The 25775-nt window shown below is 30.5% G+C and overlaps 1 protein-coding gene across 2 annotated transcripts in view; it reads left to right on the top strand.

Moving 5' to 3' along the window:
• LOC113378245 overlaps positions 1-25775 on the top strand; it is a 74462-nt gene that overhangs the window by 31785 nt on the left and 16902 nt on the right. For both annotated transcript variants that reach the window (XM_026618771.1, XM_026618773.1), the window contains 6 exons: positions 5295-5583; positions 9478-9750; positions 22314-22512; positions 22596-22872; positions 24551-24822; positions 25411-25509. In XM_026618771.1, the coding sequence (XP_026474556.1) occupies positions 5486-5583; positions 9478-9750; positions 22314-22512; positions 22596-22872; positions 24551-24822; positions 25411-25509 (1218 nt within the window). In that variant the 5' untranslated portion in view covers positions 5295-5485. The remainder of the gene's footprint in view (positions 1-5294; positions 5584-9477; positions 9751-22313; positions 22513-22595; positions 22873-24550; positions 24823-25410; positions 25510-25775) is intronic.

Here is a 25775-nt window from a genome sequence, read left to right as displayed (position 1 = left end):
TTATTTATCAAAGAAGTGCAAAATTTTTTGTCCACGTTTTAGCCTAAAACCCTGAACCGATTTCAAAAATTTAAAAACTGTTTGATAAAGGTGGGAAAAAGGTTCCGCATTGATTAGTTTTTAGTGTAAGTAAAAACTTTATTTTTGAAATTGAAAATTTTATCGATATAGCGCAATTTCAATTATTCACATTGGGAAGTTGTTGTAACATGCCTTAAGGCAATACCATTTTACACCTAGTTCATGTATGTATTATAATCTTTTGTGAACTGTAGTAAATTTGATAGTGCTTTATTAAATCTGTAAAATTGTTAATAATTTTTTTAAAACAGTTTTTCATCTGATAATATATAAAGATATATTTCAATTTATTGATTTGGTACATCAACGTACATAACATACATTATATGTTTAAAATGTATGAGTTTATTATGATATCTTTAATTTTTTTAAAATTATTTTAATTATAAATATATATTAGTAAAATGAAGCTAATAATCCAAAATAGTTTGAACATTTTGTTTTTATGTTAATCTTTTTAAATTTTGTGAAAATTCTATAGTCAGTACTGAAATATGGGATATAATTTATAATTTAACAACTTGATATTTTGGATTTTTTTGAAAATAATTGAAAATGTGGAAGTTTTGTTGTTGCGTTAATGCAACGTGCCCAATCGAAAATGTTGAGGCAGATTACTGATGCTCCGTGGTTTGTTAGTAACAAAACTTTACACGACGATCTTCATATTGATTTTATAAACAAAATAATACAAATCAACAGTATAAAACATTTTCAAAAACTACAACATCATTCAAACAATATAGTCTCTCAACTTCTTGAGACATCAACTTCAAGAAGACTGAAGAAGAAGCTGCCCGAAGATAATATGGAGGAACCTTAGATAATATGAACAGAATAATTGAATCATTTATTGAAGTGATTCTCTAAATATGATTGTAACATTGATCCGATAAATTTATATGTGTGTTTGCAAGTGTGTGTGTATGTGTGTGAGTGAATGACATAAGCCAAATAGCTCATAGAACAGTCATGTATTCTGATTGCTATTGAAAATAAAAATTTAAAAAAAATAAAAATTAAAAAAAAAAAAAAAAGTTCAATGTTTCCTAAAATATTAATACTTCTATTCATGTAACAAGCGGAAAATCTTTATAATTACCTGTTTAGAAGGTCATTTCATTTTTTTTCTATACCTCAATAGCGAAGAAAAAGATTTTTAAATAATTTGCTAATTATATATAACTATACTTAATATTTTAAGCAAATATTGAAATAGTACCATCTTTTGTATGAAATACAAAAATAAGCTTTATAAAATAAACCATGTCGTATATAATTAATGGCACGGCATTGGCACATTAGTTGTATATTAATGTATATATGTATATATATATATATATATATATACACACGTATCTTTTGATGTTCCATGGTGTAACGGTTAAGCTCACGGTCTCGTGTATATACTCGTTAATGATTGTGAATTCGAACCCGCTCTGGACAACCTGAAATCTTACTGTAGCAATGTCCGTTTCCATTTCCATTTGAACATATCAGTGTAAAATATATCGAAAATAGCCCATTTTGGGCACTGCGGAGTGAAATGGCAAGAGAAAATCTCTTACACTATTTTTTCCTGAATCGAGTTGGAATTTACGTGTAGCTTATGCTCACGGACCTGCTCTAGGTTAGTACCCATTATGCATCTTCTAGCAAAAAAAATAATAAGTTGAAAATTTAACTATAACAATCTATCTATATAATTTTCAAATTAGCAAAATTGATACAAAAAATAATTTTATTTTAACTTTTATAATAAATTTTTTCTTTCATTTATTCATTTTTTAAAGCTCTGACAATCATTCTAAATTAATAACTTACTAGAAGATTGTACTTTTCAGACCGATATGTCTGTTCATGAAGATTTCAATTTTTAGGTAATTATCATTATATAATTATAGTATAAAATTTCGATTATCAAATTCAACTCTTGAATCCACTAAATATTTTTTGACACCTACTGAAAAAAGAAAAAATAAATTTTATTTCAAACAAGACAAGGATCAGCAGCGACGAGAAACATTTTTATCCATCCCTTATCTTGTATGGATAATATATGGCGATATATTTTTTCTGACATTTTTACAGCGTGGCAGTCAAAGAAATGTTCTTATCGATAAGTTGCCCAGTTTTTGATCGTATCGTGCATATTAAAGTGGCATGCACTTTTCTTTGTTATATTTTTTCATGAAATTACAGCTCGCATGTCCTCGTAAAGTACGAGCAGTTTGCATAGAACATTTGACAATAGAATTTGCTAATGCTGCATTGATTTAAATATTGAAATAGCATTCGAACAGTTGAAATGATTCACGATAGGAATCAATTTATTCATAAGAATATTTATTTTAAGATTGTTCAACTAATACTTCAAGATCTATAAATACGTTAACAATAATTGACATCTATCGATGATTTAGGATTTTGTTTGTAAAATTTATCATTTTCAAAAATTAATTAGCACTATTGCGAACTAATGCCTTTTGAATGTTTTTAGAAATGGTTTCGGATTTTTTGCAGAAAGTTTATGCAAGATTTTTTATTTATAAGACAAAACTGAACAACGCCATTCATTATTGAGTTCTATCAATTTACTTCTAAGGATTTGATATCGGTGCAGCAGGTTCTGAGAAAATGTTGGGAAAAAATATAATATAACATTTACATATAAATAGGGGAAAGACGGACAAAATGGTATATATGAATTATGGATAAAATGACACAGTGGTGAAAAATGAAAAATTGGATAGTTTTAGTAACGCTTCCGTCATTATATAACATGAAGAAAACCATAATCACCATCCTGTCAGATGTTGAGCGTCATTGTCGTTGTAATCAGTTCAAACGTATATCACCACACTTTAAAAAATTTATTCCTAGCGCGGTTGTCTCATTATTTCTTGGGTCTTATTTATTGTTATTTTATTGCAATTATTTTTATTAATATTAATAAACTTAAGCCAGTATTAGTAAGGTGACCATATTTTTTCTAGTCAAATCCGGGACGGTAATTTTAAATTACGCTAATCCGGGACGGGGGAGGGGATGAATGCTAAAAAAATTAATATGATTGTAAAATAACAAATACTATTTAAGAATTCAATAAAAATCCGCCTTTTTCAAATGAGTATTTTTTTTTTTTTAACAGAATTACTGATTAAGAACTTCATTATTTGATTATGTGTTACATTTGATTTTATATTTTTGAATCTCTGTTTTTTTCAGGTCTCAAACTTATTATAAAATTTTGTTAATTTTTTTTCATTAGCACATTGATTTGCATTATTCCAGGCAGCCAAGACGTTCATTTTCATAATTTTTGTTAATTTTCATAAAATTGAAAATATAAGTTCAAAATTATAAATGTGAGAGGCTATATCAACCCGCTTTTTTCACATAAGCTAGTTGTTTATAACATTTTCAGATATTTGATGGGTAGTTGTAATTTTAATATCAAGTAAGAGTGAAGATTCTATTTTTCTGAAATCCGGAACAATCTGGGATAAAAATCTAAATCCGGGACAAATATCGCTTTAAGAAAAACCCGAGACACAAGGTGGAAATCCGGGACTGTCCGCTTGATATTACCGGGACATATGGTCACCTTAGTATTATAATCATGATTGCAATAATTATTGATTGTAATTTTGATTATTCATTCAATTTTCTTTATTTTTGTACAAAATGGCATAGTACTTGGCAAACACTACAGGGTAGTTTATTTGAGGCCAAGAAAAAAGTAAATTGAAACATGCCAAAGGTGATTGACTTTTAACTTCTATTCTAACTACTTCTAAAATTGACTAACAGATACATCGGTTAAAAGAATAGACTTGTTTTTATTGCAAAAGCTTCTTTTCCCGTTAGGAGCCCGACGAAGGTTTTTTATAATGTGTGACTTGTTTGTACCCTTTGGGCCTATAATTTATGTTGATCTCCCAAAGAGAACTAAGCAATTTCAGTCAGAACAGTCTTCTTAACAAATTAGTATCTCTGTATGTGCCACCTTATATATGTCATTTTATATGGAGAAAATGGTTTTTGTAATTAGTCGTATTTTTTCTAAATAAATCAGTTATTATCTTCCCGTAGGGTAAGTTATTGTAATGGGCCGAAAATCGAAATTGAAAATGTTTGCATTTCTCGACGTTTTGAAGGTTTCTGAACATTTTGGCATATCCCAGAAAAAATGGATGTGTGTGTGTGTATGTATGTATGGATACAATTTTTCGGTCACGTTTTCGGGCGCACGGATCAACCGATTTAAATGTTTTAAAAAACATTCGATTTCTATTGATAGGGAGATGTGCTGATTAGTTTTTGGCAAAGGCAGGTTCAGCAGTTACTGAGATAAAGAGCAAAGAGTGCAGAAAATTGAAATCGAGTTTTTGAAAGAACGGAGCATCCGATTTAAATGATCTAAAAAACATTCAAAAGTAATGACTGGGAGAACAGGTGATTAGTTTTTTTCAAAGGCAGGCCCAGCCATTTCGAAGATACGGAGCTAAATGTGCAAAAAATGGCAGTTTTTGAGAGAACTAAGCGTCCAATTTGAATGATTTGAAGAACTTTCTGCTTGTCTTAACAAAATAATTGATTTTGGAAAAAAAATTTTGTTGCAACTTTTTTTTCTCAAAAAATTTTTTTTTGTATATCGAAAATAATTAAGATTTTACTTTTAATTCTGACTATAGTTCTAACATACTTTAAACAAATAATTTCAACTTTGCAATTCAGTTTATATAATTCTTATAAATATTAGACAATGTTACAATATTTCTAATAATCTATTTGAAAACATTCAATATTCCTCGAACATTCCGTTACGGTACGGGGAAGCTCCAGCAATTTGACTTAAGGCACGATGCCATACACCCCACTAGTTATACTTTCTACTTCATTGAAATACTATGTCACTGGTAGCCAATGAATCTAATATGAGTAAAAAGACTGACTATTGAGTCTGATTATAATATCATTGAATAAATAAATATCATTAAAAATAAAACATGTTATTCTGTCATAGACCTTAATACATTATAGGGATTCAACTAACAGATTTTTTTTTTCAATTTTATGTCAAACAATCCAGAATTGCTTATAAAGCCGTGAAAATTGAAAATAAATTTTTAGTTCGAGTATCTAAATCTATCTATATATCTAAATACTTATTCCTTTATTCGAGTCTCATCTTTATTTATATTTTACAGATTGTATTTAAACATAATATTATAGAAGATTGAAGATTGACATAAAAGAATTTGCGAGTCTTACCAGAGGATTCGTCGTCGTAGTTCATTCCTTTCAAGTCGATTATTTTCGTGAAGGCTTCCTAGGCCGGGAATAGTAGCACGCTGTGGTTTCGCCGTGAGATGTCTCGATACGGCTGCGACTGCGAGCCATGACCAGCATAGCATTGCATCCAGTAGCACCGGCCCGTCCACTGACGCCGTCTGCCGCTCCTGACCGCACGCCGGACAGCCCCACAGCCACGGCAAGGTAAGGGGAAGTCCGCGATTAAATACTGAACTGAAAATAAAAAATGAAAATTTTTGCATATCTTTACGTTTCAAAGGTTTCTGGACATTTTAGCATACCTCAGAAAAAATGGATGTATGTGTGAGTGTGTGTGTGTGTGTAGTATGTATGTATGTTTGGATACAATTTTTCGTCTACGACTTCGGGCGCCTAAATCAACCGATTTGAATGGTTCAAAAAACATTTGATTTCTATTAATATGAAGACGTGCTGATTAGTATTTGGTGAAGACAGCTTTAGCCGTTTCGGAGATATGGGGCAAAAAGTGCCAAAAACAGTAATTAAGTGTTTTAGAAAATGGAGTGCTCGATTTGAATGATTCAAAAAACATTTTACTTGTAATGACGAAATGAATAATTGGTGCAATATTCGGTCGGGCAGGTCTAGCGATTTTGTAGATACAGAGGAAAAAGTAAAAAATATGATATTTTGTGGTCAAAAATGAACATTAGACGTATGCATATCAAATTATCAGATATTTTATGAAATTTTTAAAAATTAGTACTAATTTTTTTGTTACAATTTTGTTGGTTCCGTACCTTTTAATTTTCAAAGGTTACTTATACGGTTCAATCAAATATCAAAATTTTCCGAAAAAAAATTTCAAAATTTTCAAAAATATACAAAGTTTTATGCTTTAAATATGAATTTTAAATTTACAATTCATTTTCAAAATGCATATATTTTCCATGCGAAAATAGCTACAGATGGATTCATTCATTCACCTCCTGCTAATGTAAACTTTCTCAAGTGCTTTGAGCGATAATATCCTCACTGTATATTTTATGAACGATAAAATATATAGTGATTATAATTATCTATTTAAAAATGTATAAAACAATTGTTGTAATTCATTGATCAATTTTTATTGATTACTGATTTTTTTTCTCGAATATATAATTTTGATACGGGAAGTTCTAGCAATCTCCCTTAAGGCACGATGCCATACACCAAACTAATTTATTATTAGTATTAGACATGGGTAACTAATTCCCCAATTATCTCTCCGAGACAACTCTTTCCTCGGAATGAATCCAAGCAGAGTTGTATTGGAGATTTTAACATTTCCGAATTTTCTAAACTTGTACTAAGAAACCGATTCTGCCGCATAACATACAAATGTTATAGCAAGGCTATGTTATGAAGAAATTTCCATACGAATTCGTTCTAAATATTGAAAAAGTCATGCGGCTGCTCTGTAGTCAGGCGTATTTCTCAGGTTGTCAGATAGAAAACTTAACCTAGAAACCGCATAAATTTCAAAAAAAAACGATGTGAGATAACAGGGTCTTTCTGACTCGGCTTTGAAACATATGAGTGACAAAGCAGTTTATGTGTAAAACGCCTGAATGCGCAGCAAGTACATGACATTTTGACAGTATTCAGTATGATTCAGTAGCATAATGTATGAATCTCGGACCGTAACATGGCTTTGCCATAACATTTGTCTATTATGCGGCAGAATCGGTCTCTAAGTTTGTCTGTTAACGTACTGTTCTGAAGCGGAGTCAAATCTTAACCGATTCGGCTTCGGATATGATAAACCAATCTCTAATTTGTATAATTCTGCTATATCTAAATTAAATGGAATGTGCTCTATATCATATTCTATTACTATATAGACCATTGAGCATTCGGGCATATTTTCAATTGAATTAGGCATTAAAAATGATTCACCTATTCTTCGAGTTTCCAAAACATATGTTTTGACTTGGGCTTTATTTATTCTAGTATGCAGTCAACAAAGAATGCCATTTTGCTTATAAATTAACTGTCGTAGCAAGATACCCGCATGATTTGAACTATATTTACTAATAACATACTATCCTTTAACGAACGAGCGCATCACCTAGAACTATGCCTAGTAGGTACACATGCTTTTTAAGAATGTAAGTTCTTTATTTCCAAAGCGAGAAAAGTTGCATAATTAATATCGCTTTATTGAAAGGAATTTCTCGAATATTCAATTTCCGAGCTTATTTCCTAACTGCATTGTACCCATATTGACAAATACCGAAAGGAAAGCTCAAATATAGTATTACAAATATAGTTACCAAGTGACCTCAAAGCCTTTTCGATATGTTTTTGTTGTTGACGTCAAAGATATTTATAATATGATGGGATTACATAATCATATGATCGTAATGGAATTGCCTAGCACCAATGCAACTAATTTACAATGTTAATTATTTGGCTACACAAAGGCTTGTTGTAATATACCGCATGTTTGTACTAGGTGTAGGGGCTTACAATAACAGGGATAACAAAATCGATATCATACTTTGATTACTGTTTAGATCACAACTGTAGTTACCGTGGATTTAGGGCGTACCACTAATTGCACAGACAAAAAAATAAAAAATAATCTGCTTCTACCTTTTTTTTTTCACCAATAATAACAATGCAGCGGATGCAAGGCATTACATCCAGTTCCTAACTTTTAGTTTAATAAAAAAAGTACATTTTTTGTCGATTATAAGAGTATTCTTAACCAGTTCATTCAACCGTATATAGAAATAAATCTTCTGCATTCTATTTATCTATAAGCGGGTACAACTGTTTTCCGCACTTAGCATAAGCTCCTCCGAAAGGCGGCTTTACACTGTAGAGAAAAATCTAGATAGAGTGTTGACTCTCTAGCTAGAACGCTCTACCGTTGTCTGTACACTGTCAAGTGTTTTTCTCTTCCGAGATCACTTTCGTACTCTAGGAGAGGAGTAGGTGAGAGGTGCTAGAGCAACTCTACCTGGACACTCTAAAAAGCTTTGTACACTTGTGGCTAAATATATTAATATATATTAATCGAAGACTTTACAACTAGACTATAGAAGTAAACTTCGTTTTTCAGTCTAGTTCTTGTGAGACAATTGACAATTTTTGTTGTTTTGTATCTTTTATAATAAAGTTATTATGATGAGGTCCCGGCAAAAACAAGGCAATATCAATATGTTTGATTTTTTTATTTATTAATTTTTATCTTTTTTGTCATATGAAGTCTTAAATGGTATCCTACAATAAAAATTTTAAATCACAATATGAATTAACTTTATTTACTTACCAGCACATCTGTATTAATAACATCAGGGGCACTGCCAACACTGCCAATTGAATCTTCTGTTGAATTTGTCTGGATATTCATAATCTTAACAGCCTCAAAAAACTCCCACTTTGGTTTATACCTTTCATCTGCACCTTGACCAGTTTTGAACTTTTTCATTTTTCTCAGATGCTCATTTAACTGGCATCTCAAATTATGAATTTTGTCTTTTACTATTTTAACGCCCAAATTTAAAGACGTTGCTATTGTTTCCAAGGACTTACATTTCAGGTTTCGATTCCTATACTCCTACAACTGGACATTCCACAATTCTGGACGAGCCTCTATCAATTTAATTAATTGAAACACTTTATTTTTCTCTCAAACAAACTTTTCGCACTGTTCTTCATCACATAATGCTTTCATTTTCCAAAATCAAAAAAACAACTTTTCTTGGGAACACAAAGAAACAAACCAGTGCAAAGCATAACAAAAAAAACTCTACGTATAGTACAAAAAAATATCCAACAAGTTGAATAATGCTAGAGGTAATAGCTAGAGCGTGGAAGTTGTGCAGAGAGCCTGTGTACACTGAATATCATTTGTTTAGCGAGATTGTCTACGGAGAGCCTAGAGTGACTCTCGCTAGAGTGCTCTAGTTGCTGTGTACACTATGGGACTCTACATAGAGCGCTCTATTAGTGCTCTAGCTAGAGCGACTCTAGCCAAAAACTCTCGGCACCTTAATACCGCTCGCACACAAAGTATGTTATTGATCATATACATAATTATAATATGATTTTTTTTTCTGAATTCAGCGAAAGCGATCGTAGCGGCAGCGAACCAATAAGCGAGCAAATTACGCGCCTATTTCCCAAGTGCAGACCGCGCGCGTCGGCCGCGGTCACCGACGTGAACCTAAACCCGGCGTCTAACAACGGTCACGGCGCCGGTACGGCTGCCGTCGTGGGAGCCGTCAACAAGCTGGATCCGGATGAGCAGCGCAGGAGAGCAGCAGCTAGAGACGCCGCGACTGCCGCGCAGAACGACGGTTCTGGTCAGGTACAGCAGAGGGACACGGCCACCGACAGGTAAAAAGGCTTATAAATAAATATAGGATATTAACCCTCCGTCGGTCGGATATTTTTTCACCTTCGAACGGTCGGAAAGCTCTGGCGGGACCACCATTCATTTTACATGCATTTATATGGGATAAATGAGTTTTTGGTGTCTTATATATTAACGATTATTAGTAGTAAATATTTAAAGTTTTGATTTTTTCTTTTTCTTACCGTCTTTTGCATATGTTGAACTTGCTTATAATAAAAATATTATATGTTATATTATATTATATAAAAAAAATCAAGAAATATAAAAAAATCGTTGCTTTTTGTTAATTTTTCTGATTTATATCAATGAAAAACAATATTTATTCTTTTTCGGCGCCTTTGAAATGAATGTGAAATTCAAATGAAAACGAAATGAGGTGCGTCGCCTTTGAAATGAGCTGTAAAACTCAAAGTGAAAATATAATTTCACTACAGGTTTCAAAAAAAAAAAATTCGAACGCAGTACGGGTAGAAAAATTGTTGATAATGTGTGCATTACTCATCCGATTTTCAGTGTTTGCGATTACCAATGAGTTTGGTAGGTTTTCAAGGAACTCTCGTCATGAAAATACTAACATTCATGTTACAACACATAGCAAAGAATATATACAACGCAGTTTGAATAGAAAATACCATGAAAAAAGACAAAATACTGGTTTACATATATCAAAAAGCGTATATTTCATACAAAATGTATGGGTGGTCTAGACAGACCTTTCCGACCGTTCGAAGTATAAAAAAGTTAATATCCTTATAATTATCCTTCTGTACATTTTTTCGTCCTGAATTTTTCATTGATGGACAGCTAATGAAATTTTAGGAAAAGTCAAGAAATTTCAAGTCGATAGGATTACTAGAAGTATTTTTTTGTTTAAATTGAAGTCGAAAAAAGTCTGGCCAGACCACGCCGACTGACGGAGGGTTGAATATAGATTAACCTAAACCTAAACGTGGTACTTTTCTATATAAATAAAAATGGAATGCATTTTATTGTGGCGATTGAATGGGATAGTGTTTTGATGAAACTTGTGTCTCTGCGACTTTGAGTCAAATTTTATTAATTTGAATTAGTTAAGTTATAAAAGTCATCGGCACGCGTATGAGCTACAAACAGCATATCGGGCGGTAATGTGCTGATCAATTTTAATCGCCGCTTTTTTTAAAAAATAAAGGCATTTCAACTATTAATTTCAGTGACGATAAGCACATTAATTAATAAGCATATTATCTAAAAAAAATTCCAAAAGGGACAAAGAAATGTAGTTTTCGCAGATTGCTTCGAATATATAAACTGGTTTTTCTGAATAATTTCTTTTATCAGTTAATTTCCTCGATACTCGAATAAATAAAGAAGCTCACTGGAAATTTTTACCAGAAATGTTGGGATTACCCCAATAATAACATCCAAGCCCTAGGCCAATATACACTAGAAATGGGTTGGTATGACAAACATGCCGTGCCAAACTATTGTCTGATCGATCTCTAGCGGCAAATGATACTTGGCACGTCACTCTGATTTTCCTTCAGAGCGAATAAATCTATTGTATACTCTTTGTGTGTATAATTATTCATTATTATAAATATTGTTGTGTGATTTTTTTGGGAAAATTTTTCTTTCCTTATTTTTATCACAATAATGCCATAACTTTTATATTCTAAATACATACTTATTATTGTTTTTCAATAACAGATATGACGGATACTATATCTACGGGTAAATATCCAAACAAAGCTCAAAATTTTTTCATGTACATATGTACCCGAGTTCGATACCCAATTCCGGCAGCCTGTTGTCAGACAGCAGTGACAACGATTTTCACTTGGAAATATAGATAGCAATATGTTTCCAAGTGAAAATAGCCCTCACCCGGCATTGCTGCACCATTAAAAATACTCGCCATTACAGAAATTGTAATAATAATATATCAAACAGAGATGTGACAACTGATTGGGTTGCCATCTGTCAAACAAACTAGTATTAAGTCAAAATCAGCACAACAGCTCATAGGACTATTAGGTTCTGATTGCTGTTCAAAAATAATTTTAAAAAAATGTACATATGTAAATATATATATGAGATTCAATCTTCAGGGCAATATATCAATTAAAAAATTGTATAAATTTATAAAATTTTAATTATTGCATACGTTTCGACTATTATTTTATGTCATCTTCAGTGGACTACAATTTGAACGAAACAAATATAAAATAACTAAACTATGTGACAATGAAACAATTAATAAAAACTAATTTTCAAAGAAATAATATAATGTAAAAACTTACATCTAAACTAGATTACTCTTAATTATCTCAGATAATAATATTTCACAATAGCACGAAAATAAATTTCTTAATGTAGAGAGTAACATGTTGCTTAAACCATCCGAGGCGCTTGATTCGTTTGTTTTATTTTGTTTCATTTTTTTTTTTGCATTTTAACTCAATTTATACCAATCAAGTCCACCTTCACAATTGTCATATTTTAATTGTATGTAGTTTGTACCATACTCGATTTTAAAACTTTTTTTCTATGTTGTGTTTCGTCCCTTTACCTAACTTTTTTTTTTTTTTAAAGTTATTAATTTATATATATACATTATTCTCATATCTCAGTCAGGCAGAGTTGCCTGGTATGAGAGATTATGAAAACAGTTTTCATATAATATATACATTTCATTTGACTATAATATCTATTTCATTAATATAATATCTATGTATAACTAAAAATATCTTTATATATAACTCTTCAGTCTTCTTTGTCTTCAATTTCCTTATAGTGTTTCTTTATTTTTCTTTTGAATTTATCGTCTCTTTGGTCATCTTAATATCGTTTGGCGATTCGTTATATATTTTGCTAGCACTCCATACGACATTTTCTCTGAAATTCTTCTTTCTATTGTGTTCAATGTGAAAATTGTTGTGTTGTCTAGTGTAGTGTTCATGTATGTCTTGATTTATGTCTATTGTTGCGCTTGTTTTAATTCGGTTAAATTTCATTTTGTGTATTAGTTCGCATTTTTCTATTTTAATTATGTTATTTAGTGAATGATTATTTGTTTCTCTCTGTAAGTATTTGTTGGGTGTTAGATGTGGAAAATTATATGCCACACTTAAAATGTGGTTTGCACATTTCTGATTTACTGTCGCCTCGGATGGTCTGAGCAACATGTCACTCTCTACATTAAAAAAATTATTCTAAAAGTATATATATATATATATATATATATATATATATATATAATTGTTGATTTAAACTGACAAGTATTGGTATATTAGTGATATTGTGAATTGTTATTATCTGAGATAATTAGGAGTATTCTATTTTACATGTAAGTTTTACACTATATTACTTCTTTATAAATTAGTTTTAATTAATTGTTTCATTGTCACATAGTTTAGTTATTTTATATTTGTTTCTTTCAAATTGTAGTCCACTGAAGATGACATAAAATAATATGATTGAATGAAGGCCTGATGATTGAATCTCAGATATTTCAACATCAAAATTATTGAAATATTTTAACATATATATATATATATATATATATATATATATATATATATATAGATATATAGATATATGATTATTGAAATAAAAAAGTTAAGTATATAGTATAATATATATATATATATATATATATATATATATGTACTATTAATTTCCCGTATGATAAGTTATAATAATCTTCCAAAAATAGAAAAATAGGTTTATGTGTATGTGTGTTCTGTGTGGATACAATTTTTTTCCACGATTTCGGGCGCACCGATCAACCGATTTGAATAATTCGAAAAACATTCGATTTGTATTGATAATGAGACGTACTGATTAGTGTTTGCCAAGGGCCGTTTTGGAGATGCGGAGCCAAATGTGCAAAAAATGGTAGTTTTTGAATGATTCAAAAAACATTTTGCTTGTGTTGACAGTGAGAAAAAACGATTTTTAAAAAGGGATTTTTTGTTTAATTCCAAAATTTCATTTTTTTAATTCCCAAAAAGTATATTTTTTTAAATATCGATAATGATTAAGATTAGGATATTGATTTTAATTCTAGATAAATAAATTATAAAAATGTAATTACCGGTTAAAAATTAAAAAAAAATCAGCCAGACAAAGCACAGTCTAAGTGACAATCTGGTACGCAAGTGCGCTTAAGATTGTGGCGACACGGGAGCGCTTTTTTAATTGTGTAAATTATACGCAACTATTTTTTCTGAAATTGAATTAGAAATGAAATGACGGTTGCTAATGTTCCTGGACACTTTGAGATAAATGGATTTATTATTTGCATTTGATTTGCTTACAGTGTTAATTCAGATAGAACAAGATACCAAAAATAATATGTTACAGAATTTATAATGATCCATTTCAAAACAATTAAATTTCCTCGAATATTCCATTGCGGTTAGGGATGCTGCAGTAATTACCCCTAAGACACGATACCATATACCACTAGTTGCTTTGCTTTTTGTTAACTTTTTTTAAAATTATGTTCTAATTCAATTGCGATGCATGACTATATTGAGTATATATGTATGTAAGATTTTTTTTTAATTTTATTATTACGTATTCAAAATAAATTTAAATTTTTCCTATCAAATTTGATATCCATTACCCATTTTGTAGCCAGCTTCTCATGAAATATTAAGAAAAATAAATAAAAAGTTTTGAATTTTTATACATGAATGGCAAAAGGTAAACTCATTAAAAAGAGATTAAACTATCAAATCGATATAAGGCACGAGTCTCCGTGGAAGAACACACTATAAGTAGATTTGAATTATAGTTCCGATGATAAATCGAACTATGTTTAATATTTTATAATTATATAATTTAATATAGCTTCTTGTAAAGCATATATCGATTGTATATAGCTCGAGCACGAATAATTATACACATTTATATATGTATTGTATATGTATGTATATATATATATATATATATATATATATATATATATATATATATATATATATATATATTATTCACTACTATATCTTCACCTTAAGGACATTTAGCAAATTTGTTGATTTACAATTATCAGCCGTGATAGGGACATTGTATATCATAATGACATATTGGAAAAACAAGTCAATAGTTGTTTTTCTATTGGTTGTCATTGATATTAACAATATTTTAACTATTATATAATTGCTAGTGAATTTGGATGACTGTTAAGCTTGTTTCTATATTTATGCGCAGTGTTTGTTATTACATTTTTTATAGTAGGTGTATTCGAGTCGAGATGAATCAGCCAGTTAGGGACATATTCTGATGACCCCAAGGCAATTTCCAGAAATTTGTTCTGAAATGTTTGTATGTCTATATTAGTATAATGCGCACTACCCCATAGTTGTATTCCATAGCACCAAATTGGCTTTAATATTGTTTTATATGAAAGCTTTTTGTTTGAGCTTAGTCTGGATTTAGTCTCTAATAACCACAAAAGTTTTTTGGTTTTTATCTCGAGCTATTGCCTATTTTTTAAATGGATTCGCCAATTAAGTTTTCTATCGAGGTATATGCCGATATATTTCACATGGTCTTCTTGAGGTACTTGAGTGTTTCCTATTTTCACTGATGGGCAGGACTCTCTTTTAAGCGTAAATATCACATGTTCCTTTTCTCTTATTTAAATGGTTTTGTAGTAACTTTGATGCAGAACTGGAATCTATGTCGCATGCTAGAATGCACGTATCATCAGGGAACGTTGCGATCAACGGGTTAGTTATTATTGGTTTGTCAGATATATATTAGGAATAGAATTGGACCCAGAACGCTTCCTTGTGGAATACTTGAGAAAACTGTCTTATTTGATGATTTAGTGTCTAAAATATTTACTCTTGAAAGCTCATATTTGACATATATGATTTTATTATTAAATAAAGAGAGTACGTCAAATTAATTTTTAATTTATAAAATAGCTCGGTATGCCAGACCTTATCAAATACTTGCTGTATATCCAAGAATGCTGCTGAACAGTACTTCTTTTCTTCTAGTGATTTATTTATGTAAGGGACAATTCTATGAGCCTGTTTTATGCTCGAATGCAATTTTCTGAATCTAAATTGGTATTAGGATATAATATTTTTGTTTTCTAATTCGCTTACAATTTTTTAAGCAACAGTTTCTCATAAATTTTTGAAAGAATAGAAAGTAGACTTATGGGTCTGTATGATTTTAGCAAACATGGATCTTTTTTTTTCTGGAAGACGATAACCCTGGCAGTTTTCCATACGTCCGGAAATATTTTCAACCTCGAAATACAATCAAATAAGATAGTAATTAATCTTATTGTTTTGATGTAGACTCCTTTAATATTTCGATTGTAATGAGGTCACTGCCGGGGCATTTACCTGGTTAAATTAACAGAAAATTGGATAGGTATAGTTTAAATACATATATATATATATATATATATATATATATATAACCTTAGACATGTGTGCCATGAGTAAGGGTTGCGGTTTTATCGATTTATCCTCTTTGAAATGTAATCATCTTGCATAATTCGGTTTACGAAGTTTCGAATAGGTATATTGTAAGCACAGCACTCACTGAAGTAGGCTAATGGAAGTAATAATAATAGATACCAAAATACTGTTCATATATCCAATACATTTATCAAAATTACTAATTTTTTAATCCATTTAATAATTAGTACTTTATCGAAGCGAATACGCGTACATTGTATGAGATTACAATTTATCGTTTTTCTGTGACCAGCTATTGGATTTAATCTTAGTTCTCTAAGCTTACTATGAGCTATGAGCTATGAGCTATATATATGATATAGCTATATCTTATATATATCTTATTTCTATAAGCTTAACTATGAGCTATGATCTATATATATATATGATAAAAATTTAAATATATATATATATATATATATATATATACTAGATGACCCGACAGACGTTGTCCTGTACCCACATCTACATTTTTTAATATCCTATACTAATATTTACACCGTTCAGTTAAAAATAAAAATTATTGTTTTTCGAATTACTATTTGCACAAATATGAGTGATGTTAAATGTCTTGTTCTACCCAAAATAATTGCTTAAAAAATGTTGCCTATAATTTTTATAATTTCGTACCATATTTTAACTGGCTTTTAGTAATTTTAATATCTAAATTACATTTTTCTCACGAATAATTCAATATACATTATTACTTTAGTTCATATTCGAAGTGAATTAATTTGTCAAATCCAGTTCACATGTGCTCTATTCAAACTACGATAAACAAAATTTTTGCAGTAAATAGAGAGGAAAAAAACGTGTGCTCTGCGAATTTTCTTTACTATGCTCCAATTGGCTTGATATTTTAGAAATAGGCTAATCTTAATCTTAAGTTCAGAAGTGAAAACAATTTGCACTCCTTCACCACCCCCGGCATTAATTGAATTGTAACTCTTTTAATTTTGATTTTATCAGAACTTGTAATATACTATTTTAATGGTAATTAAATGACCCTACAACTTTCTCTATCATAAATTTTACCGTAACTTCTCTTATTTTGAAACGGCGAAGGGTTAAAAGGCTTGAAAGACACTCTGGTTTACTGCCGCGCACTCTTCAAACAATTATAACTCTATCAATATTCGTGTAACAAAAAAATAATAAAAAGCAATAATTAGTCAGAAAGAATGAATTTCAGAGATAATAATGAGAAATTGGTTATTTTTTAATGGATTTTTTTCATGAAATCATGTGTTTTTGAAAATCGTTTGTACTAAAGTTATGGTATTTCCTAGAATCCATCAAGATCTCTTAAACCAAGTTAATTCTAGATGGGAATACGATTATTTTTAATTTTGGTGGAAATGGAACTGATAAACTATTTGATTCAAATGAAAAAAACATTATATGCGTCTTTTATTTGCATGATAGCTCACCCATTTTACATGCAGAAATACTTATTTTAAAGCTTATTTTGAGGACTATAAAACCCCATTTTCATATATAGCTTAATATTGTTCTTAGAACTCTTTAAAACAGTGATTTATGTTCCAAAAAAATTGAATTAAAAAAAATGGACTCTTGTAAACGTACTCATAAAAAAGCACTTATAAGTTTACAGTATGTAATAAATAATATGTTTGAAATGATACAAAACAATTATTGATTATTTTCATTCCTCGAATGTCTAATAACGGTACGGAAAGTTCAAGCAATTTGTCTTAAGGCACGATGCCATGCGCCCCACTAGTTTTCTTATTAATAATGGCCCATTTATTTATAGTTTTCTAATTATTTGTATTGTGTATTTTATCAAACAATTAAAAAAATGAACCAGAAGCATCAAGCAGGGAAACCCTGCGGGCACAGATGTCCGACATGTAATTCGTAGCCGTATGCAGTACTTTGATTCAATTAGTAGAGTAGCTCTTGTATTTCAAATGCATATATCAGTTTATAACTTTATAATTGATAAATAATTTTAGGTTGAACTTTCCAGTGGGTATAGCTTTCTAGAGTTATCTTCTCACATAACATAATGCAAATTTCTATATTTATTTGTAGCTTATATATATATATATATATATATATATATATATATATATATATATATTTGTATGATTCTGAATTTGATATTGACATATGTATTAACAAAGTCTAATAATCGGGCATAACATCAATAAAAAACATGAATTTTTTTCAAAAATTTATTTTAAATCCTTACGTTTCGGCTATAATCCTAGCCTTCATTCAGTGGAAACTAAAAACAAAATTAAAAACTAAAATAATTGAATTGGAGAGAAAAGAAAAAATAAAATAGTAAATAGTATTTACAATTAGTTAATCTTAGTGTTAAACTGGAAAATTTTAATAATCCATGGTATCAGGATATGATAATGCACTACACTATGTATTATAAACATTAAACTTGTAATTACACAATATTTTCACGAAATACTAATTTAAAAAATCACAATTGGATAGTGTGTTGTTCGTAGACTGGTTGAAGATATAATGGAGAAAGGACATTTAAAAAAATATTTTTTACCAAGATTCTACACATGTGTGGAACGATTTGCGAATATTTTGCGCGTCGTTTTTATTGTTTTGTGAGAAATATGGAAATACTATCTAAATAAAAGAGATTTGTGTCGAACAGCGTGTTAAGTTCATTCCGTTTATTTATTGTTTTATTGCTGTAAATAGTTAAAAAAGATCCTTCTATAATTCTTCGTTTGAATAAATTTTGTTCGAATTGTAGTACAGTCGGGTTAGAAAAGTTCATATTGTGTTTTAAAGAATAAATATGCTCTGCTATCATAGTTTTAAATTGCTTCGGATTTTTTGAATTATTTTTATTCATTAGGTTCTGGCTTGTTTATCTTACGTAAATTAAATTACAATCTAGACAATTAATTTGATAGACGAGATTTCTAAGTCGTTCGAAATTAATTGTCTAGATTGTAATTTAATCGACTCTCTACCTGTAATCGACAAAAACTATTTATTCGCGGCGGAATTATTAGAAACACGAAACAAAAATAATAAAGTTACAACTAGCATTCCGGAAAATTCATTTAACGCGAACATTTATCCAAAATTTGAAAAGTTAGCAGACTCTACATTTAAAAAAAGTAATAAATCAAACTTTGTAATGAACAACGACACCTTTTACAACAAAAACATTAAATTAATTAACAAGAAACCCGATACGCATATTACTCAAATCGGTTTAAACGGGAACACGCATCCCGTTCTAATTCTAGCTTAAACCTAGAAATCCAGGTACAAACCGAAAAACAAAATCTTACCCCCAAATACTACAAGAATTACCGGGCGATTTGATATAAAAATTTCTGTCGCCATCAATAAAAATCTGAGACGCAATAAACATACTATACCAAAAAGGTCTTATGAATCTTTTGGTTTGGTAAGCCAACGGTCAATAAAATTATTATACATATAAAATAAAATTCTTACATTACTGTCAACTAATCAAAACTTTTTTGGAACGACAAATTAAATCTATATGATTTTAAAACTAATCATTTGAAACTTCTACAAAATCCTTATCTTTGTTTTGACAAACTAACTGCTAAAACTATAGATATATCTTATTACATACTAGATAGTTTTAGATTCAATAAGATAGATGATTAAAATATTTTTTCGGCAAAACAGCTCCAATATGTTATGCTATAGATATTTATATATACTCGTATACCTAAATTAATAATAACTGAACAATTATCAGATAGTAGTTCAAATTTAGATAGTAGTTCAAATTTTGATAAAATACAACATAAATCAATTAACACAAGGGCAATAAATAATTTAGCAATTAAACTATTATTAAGTTATATTACACATATCAAAATCCCTTCGTTTAGAAACTATCGATTTATTATCTATTTATCTATTAAATCTCATAAAGCACGTTAAAATGAGATATTGGGAATACTTATTTAAAACGCAGATTGATGCTGTACAAAATTGTACACCTGAATCTCCTTTAATTTCAATCCTTAACACTCAATCACTTTCTAATTGGAAAATCTACCTTCTTTAACCTAACCCATTATTGCTTAAAATACCTGTCAAGAGACTATTCCGGAATCCACGACTGCAGGGATTAACCTTTTGGAAGCATGCGACAAGATCAAAAACGCATACGCAATCAGTACGTCTAATTAAAATCTTTCAACCCTTAAATTGGCAATTGAGATGCGTTCCAAGGGATGCAACATATCCAGGGGAAGGAACCAGTAATAACCAATTGTGACCAATAAAACAAACAATAGTGTGATGAATTGTGCAACAACAAAACTTTGTGTACTAACAATTAACAGTGATATATACCATATCTTACAAATCAATGCATAAATTATTTTATTTTGAGACTTTAAACGCTAAACTTGTAAGTGTTACCAATAGACATTCTAATCAATACTGAATTCATAAACTGTGTTACCACAAAACTATAATCTATAGATACTATCATTTAAGCATTAATATCATCAATCATTTTTACACATTGTTATAACCACTTATTATTCTTAATGATTATTATTAATCTTTTTTCTCTATAATTTTATCAGTATACCATAAGTAAATAAAGCAATGTGGAAAAATCATGTAAATTAATTCCTGTAAACTAATGTTCGAGCCTCACAATTTTCTATCGTCTTCTACCTGACATCAATAAAATAAATCTCCTACCATAGTATAGGTACTAAACTAACTAGTAATAAGAAATTTAAGCATTTTGTACGTAAGACTTAAACCTTAAACACCTCGCAAATAAATACTATCATTAACCAAACTTAATTTTTTACAATTACTTATTTTAAAAGTCTGAAAATAGGTGTATTTTAATAATAAATTATATTTGGTTCTTTGAGGTAATAGATTGTTCATGTGTAGTATTATATAATTAATTGACTTTTTAATAAACGTTGCGCCGGGCGTCTACAATTACAACACACTAATTAACACAATTGTAACACCAAGCTATCAGTAATTCAAACATTTAAAACTAGTTATGAATTTGAGTTAAAAAACTAAATTTGTGTATATAATTGTTGTAAGACTTAGCGCTGAATGAATTTACAAAGATTTTTTTAAAAAATGTGCAAACTGATCAATACATTTGGTTCCGGAAAGTAATAAAAAGGGACACGCTTTATGCAGTTATAATGTTATTTCAAAATTGGTCGAGGAATATCTTGTTATCATTAAAAAGCGAATAGCTGTCAAGTCTCTTGCTAATTGCTAAATTGTTTAACGATATTAGACAACCTTCACTAAATCTTCTTTTAAATATATTGATTTCAAAATATCCTGAACTCGGGTTTAAGAAATCAATGTTATGCTGAAGATTATTTAGGGTTTAATGAGCATTGTTTTATATTGGTTCTTATTTTGTGAGTTATTTCTGTGTTGAGAGATTCTTTTGTGTAGATTTTGGCTAGTTTCGCTAATGTAAAAATTTTGGCAGTTTAGACAATTTAATTTGTAAACTAAATAACTTAGATTTAAATTTTGTAAATCAGGTTGAACAGCTATTTTATAAAGTAAAGACTACTCTAATATTATCTTTAATGGAGAGTTTTTCCATGTGTAGATCATTTATGAAAGGTAAAGTTTCAGTTCCGACGTAGTGGAAAGTGACGGTTTTGGAGGTATAAAATTCTGTTTTTGGTTATGAATTGAAACAAATGTTGCCGGTAGGAATTGTTTCTTAGGATTTTGTGATATTTGAGAGGTTGTTCATGGAAGAGTTATTATATGACAATAATAAAGCATGATCTATTAAATTGATTATTGTGCATATTTTAGTAGAGAGAGGATAGTAATTATATTGTTTTTGCGGTAAAGTTGTAGATCTAAGAAGCTGAACTGTTTTTTTTTATAGGAGTTGAAATAATTTAAGAGAACTGTTGTCATTGTTTGGAATGTGGCATATAATATGTAATATATGTGTATCTCAAATCTTTATTTATTCATATATTTTATATCTTTGAAAAAAATAACAAATCTTCTTATCATTATTATTTTCACTATAATATTAATATTTTTAGGATAATCGAGCTGGCTGGTGGTCGCGAATTGTTCTCGCAGAATCGCACCAAAGCGGCACGCAGATCCCGGCACGCGGCTAACGCAGAAGAGAGAGAGCGCAGACGGCGATCGCCTTCTTCCCGCAACGCGACCGCTCAGCAACAGCAGCAACAACAACCACATAGGACACAAAGACGAAGTAACGAGGACTATCTAAGGGTATTAACTTGAATAAATAATTATTCATTAATATTTACAGATCTACTTCTGTATACAATTTTATCACTTTTATCTCTTTCCAGATTCAATCGGCAAGACACCATAATCGCTCTTTAAACGTCCAATCAAACAACAGCGGCCGACCTACACCCAGTAGTCCGACGGGGCCACATCCTGCTTCTCCGCTAGATCGCAACACGGTAACATCTGCAACTGAATTGGGCACATCGTCCACCGCCGGCGGGCGATTGTCTGCTACCGCTAGTCAACCTACGCAGACCGCCAGTCCGCCGCGGAGTCTTGCTGTTGTTGCTGACGGTGAAGTTGTCGTATTTGATGATATCGGCGATACGTGGAAAGGTGACTTAAGATTTTCAAGATACTGCATTTTTGCAATAATCTAATGCAGAGTTGTTACTTTTTAATCAAATTATAAAATTAATTTTAAATATACCCCAAATTGGTGAACTTTTAATGAAATTCTTTAGCAGAAGAAATGCATTCTATGCACGTGTATAGAGACAATCTTAAAAAAGCATTGATTGTAAAAATTGTTCGATTACTGAACAATTAGTTAAATGCTAATTAAAAAATAATAAAGCATTTTTGATTATATTTTGTAACATGCAAGAAAAGTTTTTATCTGTTTCCATCTGACTTTAACCATAATTTATATATTACCGCTTTATTGGCCGGCTATTGATATCTCTATATTTTGGCGGGTCTTATAAGAGGCAAAAACAGCCTGTGCTGTACTGACTAGCAATTGCACTGTATGATCGCCAAGAGGGAAAACAACAGCGACGCGGCAAAATGCGCATTTGTTAGTTTATTCGTGATTTGGTCAGCAACATTCGGTCACAAGAGCTAACTCGTGACCAGTCAACAAAGCGTTAAATATTCGCATAGAGTTATATTATTTATACATTGACTGAGAATTTTATGCCGTTTCAAATAATTAATATTTAAGCTTGTGAACTATTAAGGGGGTATTCCAGTGTAGAAATTAAAAAAAATCGATTTTTATTTAACTCCGTATTTTCAAAGTTTTAGTATCTAAAATGCGTTTTTCTCAGAACAGACTTTTTCAGTACTGTTGACACGATTTCTCGAGTTCTAATCGACCGATTCACTTGAAATGTTCAGAGAGCCTTGTTTATAGACCTACCTATAGCCCGAACTAGGATTATCCTCAAATTCTAATATTTACTATTTTTAAAAAATTCGAGAAACTCAAAAAAACAATAAAAAAACACTTTTTTTTTTCAAACAGTCGCCAATTTGTAAAAAAAAAATTTTTTCTCATCGCTAGTTCGGGCGATTGCGACATCATTGTAGATCAATAATCTTTTAATTTTTCGCATTTCCGATGGCTAGGAGGGCTGAAATCATGTCAAGACTGAGGTGCCAATTTTTTGAGACCACCCACTTCATCAGCCGCCAGTTTTTACAATTTTCAACTATTTTTTTTTAATTTTTGTTCAGTATTTTAAGAATATTAAAAAACAAGTGGTAAAAAAATGGATAGTAAAAACATACATTGCTTTCTTTTACGACACTTTAAAAATGACCTAAAATTCATCGCTCTACACTAGAATATCCCCTTAAGCTTGTATATGCCTCTTGAATAACACTTCTGTAATTCTTATTAATTAATTAAAACACAACTATCGTTAATAACTCTCTATATTCAATAACTCTACAAAATTCTCCTTGCACATAACCTGAATCTAAACCACACTCTATCAATCCTAACTCAACCCTAGACTATAATAATGAACTCAACCCTGCCTGTTTCCTCCTACTCTCAATCCCTCCTACCACACATACATCCTGTCTGCTAGTACGGGATCGGCCACTCTCTCGAGACCTAGAGCCATCTATCCAACCGACTCGCAATGCCAGCCGCTACATTCAAACTAAACAAACTACATATTCTTAATAACCCACTTACAAATAATAGCTTTTATGTTGCATCATCTTTAACTATCAATTTCTATACGCATTTTATAGATATTAATTGAGGTTTATTTTTTAGGTTTACGTATGAATCTCGAAGAATCGTCTTCAGTACAGAATCAGAATTATATATCAGATCTCGATAAGGACGCCATGAACTCTTTAGGATATCGCAATAACGGCATGACTTATAATATGGTGAATAATACCGAAAATGATGATCACCAACACACGGCAGAGAGTCGTGTCGGACCACGGGTCATTGGCAGTTTGCCGATTGCTGAATATGAGGGATCTCCGAGACGATACGGAGTTTCTCGCCAATGCGACAATGCCAGGACACAAGATCAGGTGATAAAAATTTAATTTTTCCTTCTTAAGATTCACAAAATACAGGCTATAGGCCAAAATAACGTATTTCATAGCACAGTCGTTAATCATCTTTGGTATTTAGGTACTCTGTTAAGGTGCTCCTCACCTAGAAACCTAATATTCAATTTAACTCAAAATTACTGATCACAAATATCTTTTGTTGATAATAGTTTTTACGGGCACTGCGATATGAATGAAGCAGTGGAAAGGCTTTGAAACCAAATTTTCCTGCTTTGATTTGAATTTTAACTCAATTCACAGAGTTTCGGAGCTGATACCCATTATTATCATTATGTTAAAATCATCCGAAATAATACTCAATATTATGATTGAAAAGATTATATTATATTAAATTAGTCTTTGATATGGCATCATTTATATTTTACTTTCAAAATTAACATCTTCTTGCATATTTTCTTATCAATATGAGCTACCTCCATAGATAAAAGAAAAGTACTGACTACCTCAGTTCCGTTCATATAGTGCGAAATGCAAACATTTAATTCGAACAAATATTATTTATTTCAGTTTGATTTATAATATATTTCTTCTTTTTACAATCTGCAGATTCTTCACAACATTCCACATACACAAAGCCTCATCGGAGGTCAGCAGACGGCCCCGAGTTCGACGTCTTTGTTTCCTCCTCGGCCAGGATTTCCACAGGTGATATTTTCAAGAAATCTAAATATGGTGTTTTTTATTGGAATGTTGTTGATTAGCTGAAATGAAAATTAGATCGAATTTGAGTCTATATCAACCGTCTTGATTATATAAAAAAACTTTATATTATTATCTTTGTCAGGAAATCTTACATAAATTGAATAACTAAAACACGTTCCAGTAATCTTTTAATACATTTATTCATTCCATCAAATATACTCTCTTGACTCAATTATCTACTACAGATCCATAGATAAACAAGTATAAAT

Source organism: Ctenocephalides felis, unplaced genomic scaffold, assembly GCF_003426905.1.
Source record: "Ctenocephalides felis isolate EL2017-DRISC unplaced genomic scaffold, ASM342690v1 CF-g0.4_SCAFFOLD_01886, whole genome shotgun sequence".
NCBI lineage: Eukaryota > Metazoa > Arthropoda > Insecta > Siphonaptera > Pulicidae > Ctenocephalides > Ctenocephalides felis.
Note: the sequence above shows the minus strand (reverse complement) of the source record. Positions and strands in the feature narration are given on the sequence as shown.